The sequence below is a fragment of the Callithrix jacchus genome, chromosome 15, assembly GCF_049354715.1.
Source record: "Callithrix jacchus isolate 240 chromosome 15, calJac240_pri, whole genome shotgun sequence".
Taxonomy (NCBI): domain Eukaryota; kingdom Metazoa; phylum Chordata; class Mammalia; order Primates; family Cebidae; genus Callithrix; species Callithrix jacchus.
In genome coordinates, this window is record NC_133516.1 from 49,809,982 (window position 1) to 49,822,685 (window position 12,704).

Sequence of the window (12,704 nt, forward strand, 5' to 3'; positions counted from 1 at the left end):
CTTCCTTTTAATTTTAATTCATTAGCATAGCAAAAACATGACAAACAACAATCATGGGGCAAAGAGTAGTTTGCACACTTCTATATTTCAAATGCTTGGCATAATATATCCTTCTAGAAAGAAAGAATAGTCATTTTTTGAGACTATCTTAATGTTAAAGAAATAATAAAATATAGTAGTTAATTTTTTGGGTTATTTTTTCCATTAAATATTTTGTCTCAGTGTTTAAGAAGTGTACTCTTGAGCCAAATCATTTGGGCTTGAAATCTGCTCTGTCACTTACTACCATACAACCTTGTGCAAGTTCTTTAAACTTCCCGTCTCCTCTCACATTTCCCATCTGTGAAACAGAGATAATAATAATACTTATCTTATGGGGTTAGTAAAAAGAATTAAATTAGACTTTACAAGACATACTATAGAATGTGCTAGCATCTGGTGAAGGTTTGATAAACATTACCTGCTGCTACTGCTGTTATTATTTTTTCATCTTGCCATATAGTCAGTGTAAACTTTCTGAACAGACTCATGAACAACAATAATGAGGCACAGATGTGAAACATACAATGCCAGCTAGAACTTTGGCATTTTAAACTAATTTTTAACTGTGAGATTAGTATTTCCTATTACTTAGAAATCTGTTTAGAGGTAAGATTTAATGAACAGTTGTTATGTTATAAAGAGCTATTATGTGTGTTTTGTGCAATGTGAAAGACCAATTGGCAAGATTGATGAGTCTGAAGGATCCCTCACTTTCTCACTGTGTGTAAAATGAGAAAACAGAATCGCTTGCAAACATATGCAGCAGCATTGGACCCTCTTTATTGTGCCTCCAAAAGGCAAGAGAGTATTCTGGGGAATTTCAAAACATTTTCAAGGAAGGATTATTATGAGAACTACCTTGATTTTGAAAACACTATAAAAGACTAGACAGTATGATCTATAACAGTGGGGATCTTACCAGTCATATTTTCTGCTTTGTCCTCAGGTGCTAACACATAGTAGGTGCTTTATAAGTGATGTTTGAAATAACTGAGAGTTATTACCAGTACAATCTACAAATGAAAACTAGGTCACCTTGTAGGCATCATTGAAGTTTAGGCAAAATTCCACCATATTTCTGAAGAAGAAAGGGTTCAAACCATAGTAGGAGAAACAAGATTCTGAGTGTTTTCCCTCCTCACTCCAGCATGTTATTTAAAGGAGAGCAAAAATTTTTTTTTTAAAAAAGAGCTGTGAGCATATTTCTTCATTTCATGCTGAAAATGACATATTTTTATTTATTAAATGTGTTAAAAAAGCTCAGAAGGTTTTTATTGGACTTACACATATACGTGTCTATGTCCTATTCCAGGTAAATTCTAGTCTCCTATTTAACTGCTGAAACAACCAGCAGACTTAAATTAGTATAAACCTGACAATATTTTTGTTTAACTTACTGGTAAAAAGAACATTAAGAGGTAAGAAATGGCTTATATTTCACTTTCCCATTTACTGTTAGAAGTCTAACTCCCATTAATCCTATCAATATTTTGCAGAATGCTTTTTTCTTCTTTCTCCTTCCCTCTTTACTCTTGCGTTAAACGAATGGTATCAGTAGAACCTCTAACATAATAAATCAGGCAATATAGTGTTAAAGCGCTGCTTGAGTTGTTGAAGAGTTAGTGGGCAGATACCACAATTCACTGTAGCTATAATAGAGGGTAATGTCACTTTAAGACATGTGATACTTTCGAGCGGAGGGATGTATTGAAACAGACTACTGCTACTTACAGCACCGTGTAGCAGCCCTGCTCCTACATTTTGCTGCCTTACTCTGCCCTGAATGCACTGGAGTGGGGATGGTCCATCGGCAACTATAAACTGATTCTCATCAGGAAACTGCACATTATCTCCCCATCACTTCAAAGGTCTCGTCAGGCAGAGGTGACGCCGGGAGATGATTTAAAGGTGAAAATGACAAGGTTTCCACCCCTCAAACCTTGCTCCTTTTCTGACATTACAGTCTGAATGAACCCGATGTCTTTTTTTACTGTGGAAATAGGATCGGAAGAGAGTAACATTTTTTTTTTTTTAATCCTGATAAAGAAGATTGTTGGGAAGCTCTTGAAAAAAGAATTTCAAATTCTGGCACAGATGGATTTTAAAAAGTGTTAGCTCTTTCCAATGAACACTAATAGAGTACTCTGCTCTGGGCTGGATTTTTCAGGTAAGAAGCATCTTTAAGGGTTTAAGATTCAGAAAGCAGATCTGAAACATCCAGGCATATTTAGAGAACTATGCAAGGCTGAATGCATTATTTGGGGAAGACACTTAATAACATTGAGATAACCTCTTGGTAAAGAAGCAAGCAGTGAGAGTGACATACAGGAGGCTTGGAAGTATGCTGAGAATTAAAGAAAGTTAAATTAAAAAAAGAAAATATTGCAAGCATCAAGTCACAGTAATCCTTTTGAGTGCTAAGATCTATGTGGGTGAAGAAATGAGCAAGAGAAAGCAGAGTGATTGGAAAACTATTAAGTTTTGGTTGTGGCAGGATTTTTTTTTTCAAGTTTAGATGAATTTCTAATACATTTTAACTGTAATCCACAAGCAGTAAATACATCCACAGTCACCTCTGTTTTGTCTTTCTGTAATTTACAGGGTATTCTGAAAAAGTCCCCAAATACATTCATTTTAGGTTTCACAGGAGGGGTATTGCAATTTATTTCCACTGAAGAGAATGCATGTATGTTATCCCGATAGTTCTGAAAACAATAAGGCAAAGTATGTTGTATACAAAAGTAAACAGTGGGCAGGGAAACTAATTAGAAAGTGAATGCTCCGTCTGAATCAGGGACTTAGGAATGAATAGCATCCAGCTGTTGAAAACAATGTTTTCCTACTTTGAACTTAATTATAGTTGTCACCATTTGTCTATTATAGTCCTAAAATCTTTCCAAGACTGTATCTCTCTGCTAAAATCCACAAATTATTCTGTATTGTGTGCATCTATGATACACATTTTTGTTTTCTGAATGTCACAGTTTTTAACAAAAAACCAATTTTTATGAATAAAGAAGCCAGGCTGGGAGGTCACTAGCAGGTTTTCAATGTATAGCTGAGATTTTTGAAGGGTATGATTTGACAGTGAAAAGGAAAAGAAAGAAAGAAATCTTTTTCCAAAGCCCTCTCTACGTGACAGAAAAGCATACAGTTAACTGGATTCTTGTGTCGAAAATGCTTCCCTATCACTGGCTGAGTAAGGATGGTGCTTCAAGTTTGATTAATTTGGCAATAGGAGATGCAGCATAAGGTGTTGTTTGAGAAATTGGACAATATGTAGCGCAGTTGAGCCTCTGTAGCTCCTAAGATCCTCATAGGTGCAGATAAGACTGTCAAAGTTTCAGCGCCCGAGAAAAGGTACATATTCATCCATAAATACATATACCACCTGTATATGCAAATTCATCAATGCTATACAACAAATGGAATCTTAGGAGGCTAAGCAATATTGTAAATTATGGCTTGCTCTAGGATAGAAACATAGGTCTTGCATCTGAAACTCATTCTGGCTAAACGTAATCCCTTCTGTTTCTTAAGTCCAGTCAAAAGGATTGCTTCTATCAGGAGATTACAACATGCCTCTGAGAAATGATTACTTAGTTTAGAAGACAGCATTGCAATTAAAAATTCATGACTGCAGAATTAAAATGAAAAAAAAAAAAAAGAACCCACTCTTTCCTTCCAGGCTTATGTCAGACTTGCAATGAAGTTATAATGAGCAGGAGGAGTCTGCAGCTTTTCAGTGCCTGGGATAACTATAGTTTAAAGATCACTGTGTAAAATAGGATTTTTAGTCAGCATGCATTGTTTTAAACCACCTAACTGATAGTCTAAAACTTTATTTTTGTATTTTGGCAATCCTTAGAGTTTTGTTTGATAGAATTAAGAAAAAAAAATATCAGTGTATCATCATCTGAAAAGGGCTTTCCCTCAATTCCACTTCATGGCATGACCTCTGCTGGATCATTAGTTCTAGCCAGAGAAGTAGCAAAGGAACATGACGTCTGAGACCTCCCTTCCCTCATCAGTGGGGCTGACTGAGCTGGGGGCTTGAAGCTGGGGGTAACCTTTCCTGTCGAATGTTCTCTTTAGAGAATGGCAATGGTCTCTGCGATGTCCTGGGTCCTGTATTTGTGGATAAGTGCTTGTGCAATGCTACTCTGCCATGGATCCCTTCAGCATACTTTCCAGCAGCATCACCTGCACAGACCAGGTAAGTCAGGAGCTGGCTCCACTGCAGCCTCCTCCAGTCTTATGGCTGTTTTCTTAACAGATGGTTGAATACAAGTGACATAAAGTGCTATAGTGTGGGCAGCTTGCCTTTGAATTCCAAGACATACTGTTGGCTGGATGCTTTAGGGGAAGTGGAGTGTGCCAAAATGTCTTGGAGGTATTTCTATTAATTTATCAGAAAAGGTGGGTTTCTCTAAGTGTTACCCCTCCTGCTTCTACACACCTTCAAAAGTAGAAGTCATCCGTTTTTGGATGTGTTGGCCAACAGCAGAATATTCTGCAAAAGGTGGAATAATTTTTAAGACTTGAGGATGTTTTAGGGAAAAAAAATAATAACATCTTTGCATGTCCATCCCTGGGATGCATTTTTACCTAGTATAGACACTATAATTTTGGTCAGTATGTGGCTAAGAATTTTGTGGGGGCATAGTACCCAAACTAACTTTGGAAGCAAGTTGTCAATGAAAAGGAAATTAAAAAGTAACTTACTATGTCTTGTCTGGTTTAATATGCCTCCTTTCCTTTCTCCTTTCCTTCACTTTCTGTTCTTCCGGTACGCTCAGTGCTTTTTCCCCCCCTCTCTTTCCGCAGTTTCAGGGACAAGGTCCCTCCCACCTGATTTTTGTTTCTCCTGTATTGAATTTTTAGTTCCAGATGCGTTTTGCTTTCTTCTTAACGTTCAAAGTATATTTCTCACCCTTCCACGGCCTTGCTCTTCAATCTGTTTTTCCTTTCCTTCTTTGCCTCTCCAGCTTTCTCATTACAGTCTCTCCCAGCTCGATTGTCCTTACCTTCCCTGGTTCTCGAAAAGATTTCCTTCCATTTTCTGTTCAGCATCAGCCTTTCCATCTTCTACTACCCCACCCAGCCTTCACCCTCAACACCATCCTTTCCCTACTCTCCCTTCCCCTCTCGTGACGGTCAAATTCAGGCTCTGGGGACCCGTTGCGCGCCCAAGTTTCTGATGCTCAGTTCTGAAGTGCTCCCAGCCCTCCACCCGCCTCTCCAAATCCTATCAATGGCCTCCTCCCATCGGTCGAGCTTCCTCCTGCTGCACGGTCCAGCGTCTACGCCCTTTCCTTTCCCTGGCTCCTCAACCGTCCTGGACGCTGATCCCGGGCTCTTCCGTACAGTCCTCCAGCAACACCTTCCGGGGCCCCGCTTGTTGCCTCCAGGGGCTCAGCTTCCCCGCTGGGGGCAGGCTTGGCAGAGTGCGGATGCAGCCCAGGGTCCTCCCGCGCGCCTGCACCAGGCTGCAGCGAGCGCGCAAGCCCGCTGGGTGCAGGAGCCCCGGCGTCCCGGGTGACGGGGTGGGGCTGGCTTGTGCTTGGAGGCTGAGGCTACGGGATGTCTTTGGGCCCCGCCACCCTGTTTCCCCACGCCCTGGGTCTAACAGGGAAGGCGAGGGGGCGCTGGTGCCCCTGCAGGTGGGCATGGAAACCGCCCAGCCTCAGGACGCACTTGTATTTCTGCAGCCTGTGTCCGGAGCTGGGCGCGGGAACCGCCACTCAAGCCCCAGTTCAGCCGAGATGGAGGGAAAACAAAAGTGAATCTGAGATTCCCCACATTACCTCCAGTCACTTAATCACAATCTGTTCTGGCACAAATGTCTTTCACTTGTTACATGGCCATATAAATAAACAATGCGGGACATCTGCATTTGTCGTAATGCTCAACAATAAGAATTCATAAGAAAAACACCTATTAAGTGTATGTTTTAGGCATGGCTCTCAGAATTAAATCACATTGTTTGGTTTAATCCTTATGCAAGTGGGTGTAATTTTTCCCCTTTCACCCAGGAAAAAGAGTTTCTAAAAGGTTAGGTGGCTTGTCTAAGGCCACACAAGGAATAGCTATCACTGGAAGTCAGATTGGCATGATTCACCGCCAGAGTCTGTGTCCCCAGGAGGGGGAAATAGCTTTTGGAGCACAGAATGACCATGCCAAGTAGCTTCTTTGAGGAAGTGTGAGCCCCTTCATATAGTTTTAAAAAACTGTCATTATGTCAATACTTGGTCTCATCTGAACTGCACACACATTCTGAGAGGTGGCCGTGGTGGAACTGGTGAGTGGCATGTGGTTGAGGGTAGAGGGCAGGGCTCAAGGCTGGCCACCCAAGTCTCTGTCACTTAAAGTTAGTGACATAACCTTGGGCAACCGACTTTTCCGCTTTCATTCCCCATTTATGGATATGGTGGTGCTGGTGGTGGTGGTGGTGGGTTGAGGTGGTGTGTAGATAAAATAAAAATAACTTCTAATAAGTCTTCTGTAAGCTGTAAAGTTCTTCACAAATGTCGGGAATTACTGATGTCCCCACTTAATAGACTGTAAACCTGCAGGCCAGGGATGTTTGTTTTGCTGTTCATAGAGCTAATAATCCACATAGTCAAGGCAACAACTCTTTTTATATTCTCTTGCTATTGTTTTTTTAACCATATGGTACATGGCTAGAATATACTACCAATGCTGTGTCTTATTTTGCTCTATGTATATAATCATAAAATAGATACAGCACTGTGTGCAACAAGCTTTCACGTTGTTGTCTTCGTTAATCAGTGAATGTATGGAGTTTTTCAGTGTGGGTTATATGTAATGAGTAAACTCATGTCTTTATAGGGCTTACTATTAAAATATCATATCTTTAAACAGAATCACATATTAGGTTCCAGCTGAATTTAAAGTCAATAGTTGTTTTCTCCATTTTCTTCCTTAGACTTTGCTTATTATCAACCAATGCATGGTTTATCTGTGCATCAAATACCCCAAGAAACTGCAGCACTGAAACCAATTTTGGCCCCAAGTGCTAATACATTTGAAAACCATTTCAGCTTCGTTGTTGAAGTGAAAAAACTATAAATATCCCTTTCTAGATGCAGAATGATTAAAATGATATTAAACTTAATGTCCAATAGTTCTATATGACACGTTTATTCAACTTTCTTTGCTTTATGACAATAGCTACAAAGATTAAAATGATAGATCTTAGTCATAGCCATATTCTAGATGATTTCAGGCAGACTCTTTAATATAATCTTTTGATTTTCTGAATAAAATATGATTTTTTGGATGAGAGTTGTGACATTTTTCCTTGTAGGTCTTAAATCTCCAGGGACACTAATGAAATGTGTATGAAAACAAGAGAGAAATCAGGGCCAGTTATCTGTGACAATCCACCCCTAAATGAACAAATAAATAAATAAATTGCTGGATAAATGAGCAAAAAGGAAAAACATAATCTCATTTTCTCCAATCGGTTAAAACAAGTGACATGATGAGAAAAAATGAGACACCGCAGACCCTGAGCTCTGCCACATTTGCCCAAGCTTGAAAAATCACCTCTTTCATAAAGCAAGAGCAGGCAGACTCTGTGTGCATACCAAGTATCTGGGAAATGTGGAAAATGACAAATCTTTCACTCAGAGCCTTGAATGGAGGGAGCATGAAAGCTTTACAGCTGCCTCCTCACCTGCTTAGGAATGGCTCCCCAGCTGTCCCCACTCTCCGCCCCCTAGCCTCTTACAGGCAGTTTGGCTATTCCCTGCACGGTAAGATTGATGGTGTTCAGATAGCAAACAGCCAATTTCAGTCTCTCAAGAAATAATCCACTACACTGACAGATGAGTGGAATTTGACGTGATGTTCCCCTCGTTCAGATTGCCTCACCTGGATGGCACCAGCCAGTCAGGGTCCTTTAGGGGAAGTGGTTAGAGATTTGGGCCAATTTCTGCTGTCATAACATGAAATCGAGACCATGTTTTTGTAAGGCTGTGAATTTGTGATCTGTCTTCTCAATGCAGTGGGTTTGTACATAAACAGAATGAGAATATGTTAATTAGAAAACTGACCAATTTTAATGTATTCGCCTGCAGTCCTTAAGTACTCCCTATTTTTCATATATATAGTATTAGGAATGCACCATTTATTTTGAGTTACTCACTAGTTAAGGAAGATTAAAACAGTCAATCAAATGAAAGTGCATTTTAAAATTATACTAATGAGTAAAATGTGCTGTAGATTAACAGATTTGTAATTTCAATAATTTAATATTTGGCTGGAGCAAGTTTTTATTTGGGGAATGATGTAGAAAATTACCCTAACAACTTGAAGAATACTTGTGCTTCTTTTTTATTTTTCATAATAAAGCTATAGACAGGACATTTCATTTTAAAAAGACACACTAAACAGTGAAAACTCAAAAGTGGTGTTCAATTGTTTCAGATAATTAAAATAGTTCAACTCTTTATAATCACCAGTGTGTGTGTGTATGTGTGTGTGTGTGTATAACAGGTAAAAAGAGATTGAATGATTTTTGCTAATTGCAGTTTTCTGTTTTAGAATGAGTATTTTCCCTTATGGATATACAAAATATGACAGCAATTTTGATAGTTACTTAATTTGGAATACGTGTGTGTGTGTGTGTGTGTGTGTGTGAGGTGTCCTTGAAACTTAAAATATAAATCATCTCAAAATTATTTAGCAAGAAAATATCCTTGGGATTCTTCAGTAATTTAAAATTATATAGATAAATTACATGAGACAAGAAGTTTTAAGTGCCTAATGAATCATTTATTCCTGAGTCACTGCTATTTTATCGACAGGGGTGTATGGAAATGATATATAAAAAGATTACTTGAATAGGGTTGTCTGTGTAATTTATACTTGACCTGATTTAAAGCTATATTAAGCAAACTATGTATGTTAGAGATATTCATTTATGCCTTGATTATTACATACTGAATATCACCATCCATTTCAAAGTATGGTATTTTTGTTAAAATATTAAAAAGCATTTTCTGTATGCCTTATACTTATTTTTACCTTACTATTCAATATTACTTTGTTGAAAGCTTCTTAAAGAATATGCAGTAGAATATCAGAGTACATTACAATAAAGGGTTGTTTTATAACTGTAATATAAAAGAAATAGTGGAAACAACCATGGGCGCATATTGGCTCCTTAAGAATGCATACCAGTGCTAGGCTGCTAAGTATAGCGAATTGGCCTAAGGATTGGAGCAGACAGGTTGTTATTTGGTACAAGTTGGTGCTTAGTGATAATCCATCGATCACCCAATTGATCATATTGACCTCATTGCACAGTCAGGGTGCAGCTATTGATATTTGATCAGACCCTATAATATTAAAGCCAAGTAGAGATGCAAATAAATATTTCCTGCTGATCCCATGAACTTATAAATTATTACAATGCTATGGAAACTTTCACTTATGTGAGCTCCAGCCTATGGCTTCAATTCCTAGTTAAGGAAAATAGATGTTATACTACACTGAAAACAAAAAATATTTAGAAACAGCACAAATGAAGATTAGCTTTTAATTGTTAATTTCTTAAAGTTTTCTTAAGACAATTTGAACTCTTTCTAAAATTCTTTTAATTTTAAACTTTGTGGAAGAGTATCAAAGCTTTACTGTGTACACTGGCATGCCATTTTTGATAACAATTTAGTAACATCTCCCAAAATGTAAAATGTGCAAATCGTGACACTTCCATTTCCAGTGTCAGGATTCCAGTGCTAAGAAAATTATTGGCTAAATGTGAAAAGATGTATGCTAAGCTATAGTTATCACAACAATGGTTTTAATGGCAAAAAACTGGAGAGGAGTTTTATCTCCATCAAAAGGGGATTGGTAAAATAAATCATAGCACATCCACACAATGGGATTTGATGTAGCCATTACAACAGATGAGAATATGTCTATCCATGTGGAAAAATGCCTATGATACATTGCTTAGTGAAGAAAACAAGAATACTTTGCTTCAAAATAATTTTGGAGAAAAAAATCATATTTGCACATACACAAAAATGTCAAGAAGGATATAAACACCCTTTCTACAGTGGCAGTTAAATCTGGTGAGAGGACTAGAATGACTTGAACTTTTATCTTTCTATAATTCTTTTTTTTTTGAATGAGTGTATATTGCTTTTTAACAAAAAGCTTAAAATATTAGTTGTAGAGTTTCAGTGGTACAATTAGAAAGATATCAAACCATGTTTCCAGTTTAAGAAAAAAGAAAGAAGAATAAGTAGAAAAATATCATGAGGCCCCTTTCCTTTCAAGAGTCTTAATCCAATAAAATGTCTAGGCCAGCATTTCAGAATTACACTTCATGAAACACTGTCTTCGCAAGATACTGCTTGGACAAAAGTGGAAAATACCTGCTAGGAAGCATTCGCTGTTTGTTATGTTCTCCTCCCGGAAATTTGCAGTGCATGTAAATATATGAAAGTTCTGGAAAGATCCGCAGGTGAGAAAGCTGATTTTGTTTAACTAAAATTTTCCAAATGCTTTTTATTTGGGCAGCATCTACCATGCCTATTCAGATTACATGCATTGAGAAGCATGAGCCAAGATCATTCTGGAATTCTCTATTATTTATCTTTTTATTCCTCACTTCTGCTGAGTTGACAAATAATAGGTTCTCAGAAAATACTTGTTTAACTACTAAGGAAAGGAGAAATGAAGTTTCTGGTGGAATCTTAAACTGTTCTTTGGTTGTTACTGCTGTGTGTGAGTGGTTGTGTGTATACATACAGATGTATATGCATTTGTGTGTCATGTGTGTATGTTTATAATTGGGAGATCTCTCAAATGGAGAGTGGCATAAACATTATATTGTCAGTATCACATACATGTATTTATGTGTGTATCTTTATGTTGCTATTTGACTCTATTCAATTTTGACAGCTACTTCATTAATCAAAATAATTCAAAGACAACACTTACAAACGTAGTAAAAAATTAAATCCCTAAGGTTCTCAGTCACAGGTTGGTACACTTTTTTCCTTTCTATACGTTTAACAGAGATTATAGGTGTTGTCTTGAGGGCAAGATGAGGAGGCTTAACTTGGCAAATAGGGAAAGGACTTTTACTTACCAAAACTTCTGACATCAAGAGAAAAAGTCACTTCACCTTTGTAGCAGACAGAAAATAACACCAGACAAGCAATTTTTCCTTTCTTTGGGGGTAAAGAGAAGATGAATTTTGTTGATAGTTTGTATAACCTGATTGAATTACTCAAAAATAATATCCTCAAAGCACTCAGGGAATTCTATTGGCCCATTATTTCTTTCTCCTTTCCCGACTTTGAATAATAAAGGACTAAAAAAGAAAATAAAAGATATTATCACAGAGTTTCTCCAAGAAGATGGCTAAAAGTGCTGAGGGATTTGCTTATTCATTAAGCAAATCTTTCTTTCATGCAGGGAAGGAGTCAAGCCAAGTCATTCTCTGAGTTTGCAAGAGAGGAAGACCTCTCACATCCTCAGGTGTGGCCTTGATTCTAGAGATGCAATTAACAGCATTTACCTTTACTATGCAGTGACTAGACCTTCTTTTCTAGGCATGCTTTCATGTCACACAAGAATGAATCCAAGCTGAATCTGTATACATCTAAAGGACTTTTCTTATTTTCCATTTTGTGCGTGAAGAATAGACTAATTGAGTCATATGCTTTCAAGTGAATATAGAATGTCAGCTCCTAGATTCAGATGAGCTACCACACATGTTGGGGGGCAGTGGTTATAGCACCTCATCGTTCCTGAAATTAACAGTATACTGGATTACAATCAGCAGGCCAGCAGGCCATACTTCTCATTGAATTAATATTGGGTATGTATTCAAAAATTATTTGTTGATCAACCTAGCTTTAGCTAAGCGAGAACTTTACATTTTTTAAAATTCAAAAAGTGAAAAAAAATTACATTAAGCCTTTTAAAAAATATACCAAATGATAATGAGGAAAGAGTACCAGAGTAGGAGTTAGAGACTGGAGCTTTCAAGATCTCCTTTAAGTTGTCAAATTGCAAAGCTCCAGATGAGAGGGTGGAAAGGAATTCAACAGTTTTCATATTGTACCTAGTAGCTCCAAGGGGGTGATCCAAGTGTTCCATAAACAGCGAAGTATATTCTGCCAAGTAAGTTTTAAACTACCCAAGGAACCAGTTTATTAACTTTATCTATTTGACTCAGCAAGATTCAAAATGACCTTTTCTTTTGTAAAAAAAAAAAAAGCATTCTGCTGAAACTATCTGAAAATTTTATGTATTATTTCATGGGTAGGCAAGGCAAATACCATCATGGATCAGACAGGTAACAAAAATGATGGGTCAGATATTAGGAAATACTGAAGGCTGTGTTATGTCAAGAGGATATGCACATCTACAGGGCACAGCACATCCATAGCTTCACCTGCCATGGTCCCAATGTGAGCAGATCACCTGATATTTCAAAGAAAGCCAGAAATCTAAAAATTGATGTGTAATTTTACCTGGGAAATGTCAGGTGGGCCAAACGAAACAGGATTGATGGCTATATCCTACCTGCAGGCTGTCAGTGCATAACCTCAGACAAGATTATCTCCAACTTTAACATTTTATGATTTCTAAGAATTTTGTCAAATATCTTT

The 12,704-nt window shown here is 37.7% G+C and overlaps 1 protein-coding gene and 1 long non-coding RNA gene across 8 annotated transcripts in view; one reads left to right on the forward strand and one right to left on the reverse strand.

Moving 5' to 3' along the window:
• Window positions 1-5,669, reverse strand: part of LOC144579432 (uncharacterized) — a 149,620-nt gene extending 143,951 nt beyond the window's left edge. The window contains exon 1 of the long non-coding RNA XR_013526917.1: window positions 4,768-5,669. This is a non-coding gene — a long non-coding RNA (uncharacterized LOC144579432). The remainder of the gene's footprint in view (window positions 1-4,767) is intronic.
• TAFA1 (TAFA chemokine like family member 1) overlaps window positions 1-12,704 on the forward strand; it is a 545,952-nt gene that overhangs the window by 10,441 nt on the left and 522,807 nt on the right. For 2 of the 7 annotated variants that reach the window (XM_002758535.6, XM_035276071.3), the window contains exons 1-2: window positions 1,747-2,209; window positions 4,138-4,258. In XM_002758535.6, coding sequence (XP_002758581.1) covers window positions 4,141-4,258 — 118 coding nt within the window. In that variant the 5' untranslated portion in view covers window positions 1,747-2,209; window positions 4,138-4,140. Of the gene's footprint in view, window positions 1-1,746; window positions 2,210-3,297; window positions 3,403-3,739; window positions 3,822-4,137; window positions 4,259-12,704 lie in introns of those variants that run through there. The other 5 variants (XM_035276070.3, XM_054245848.2, XM_035276068.3 and 2 more) reach the window with 3 other exon arrangements.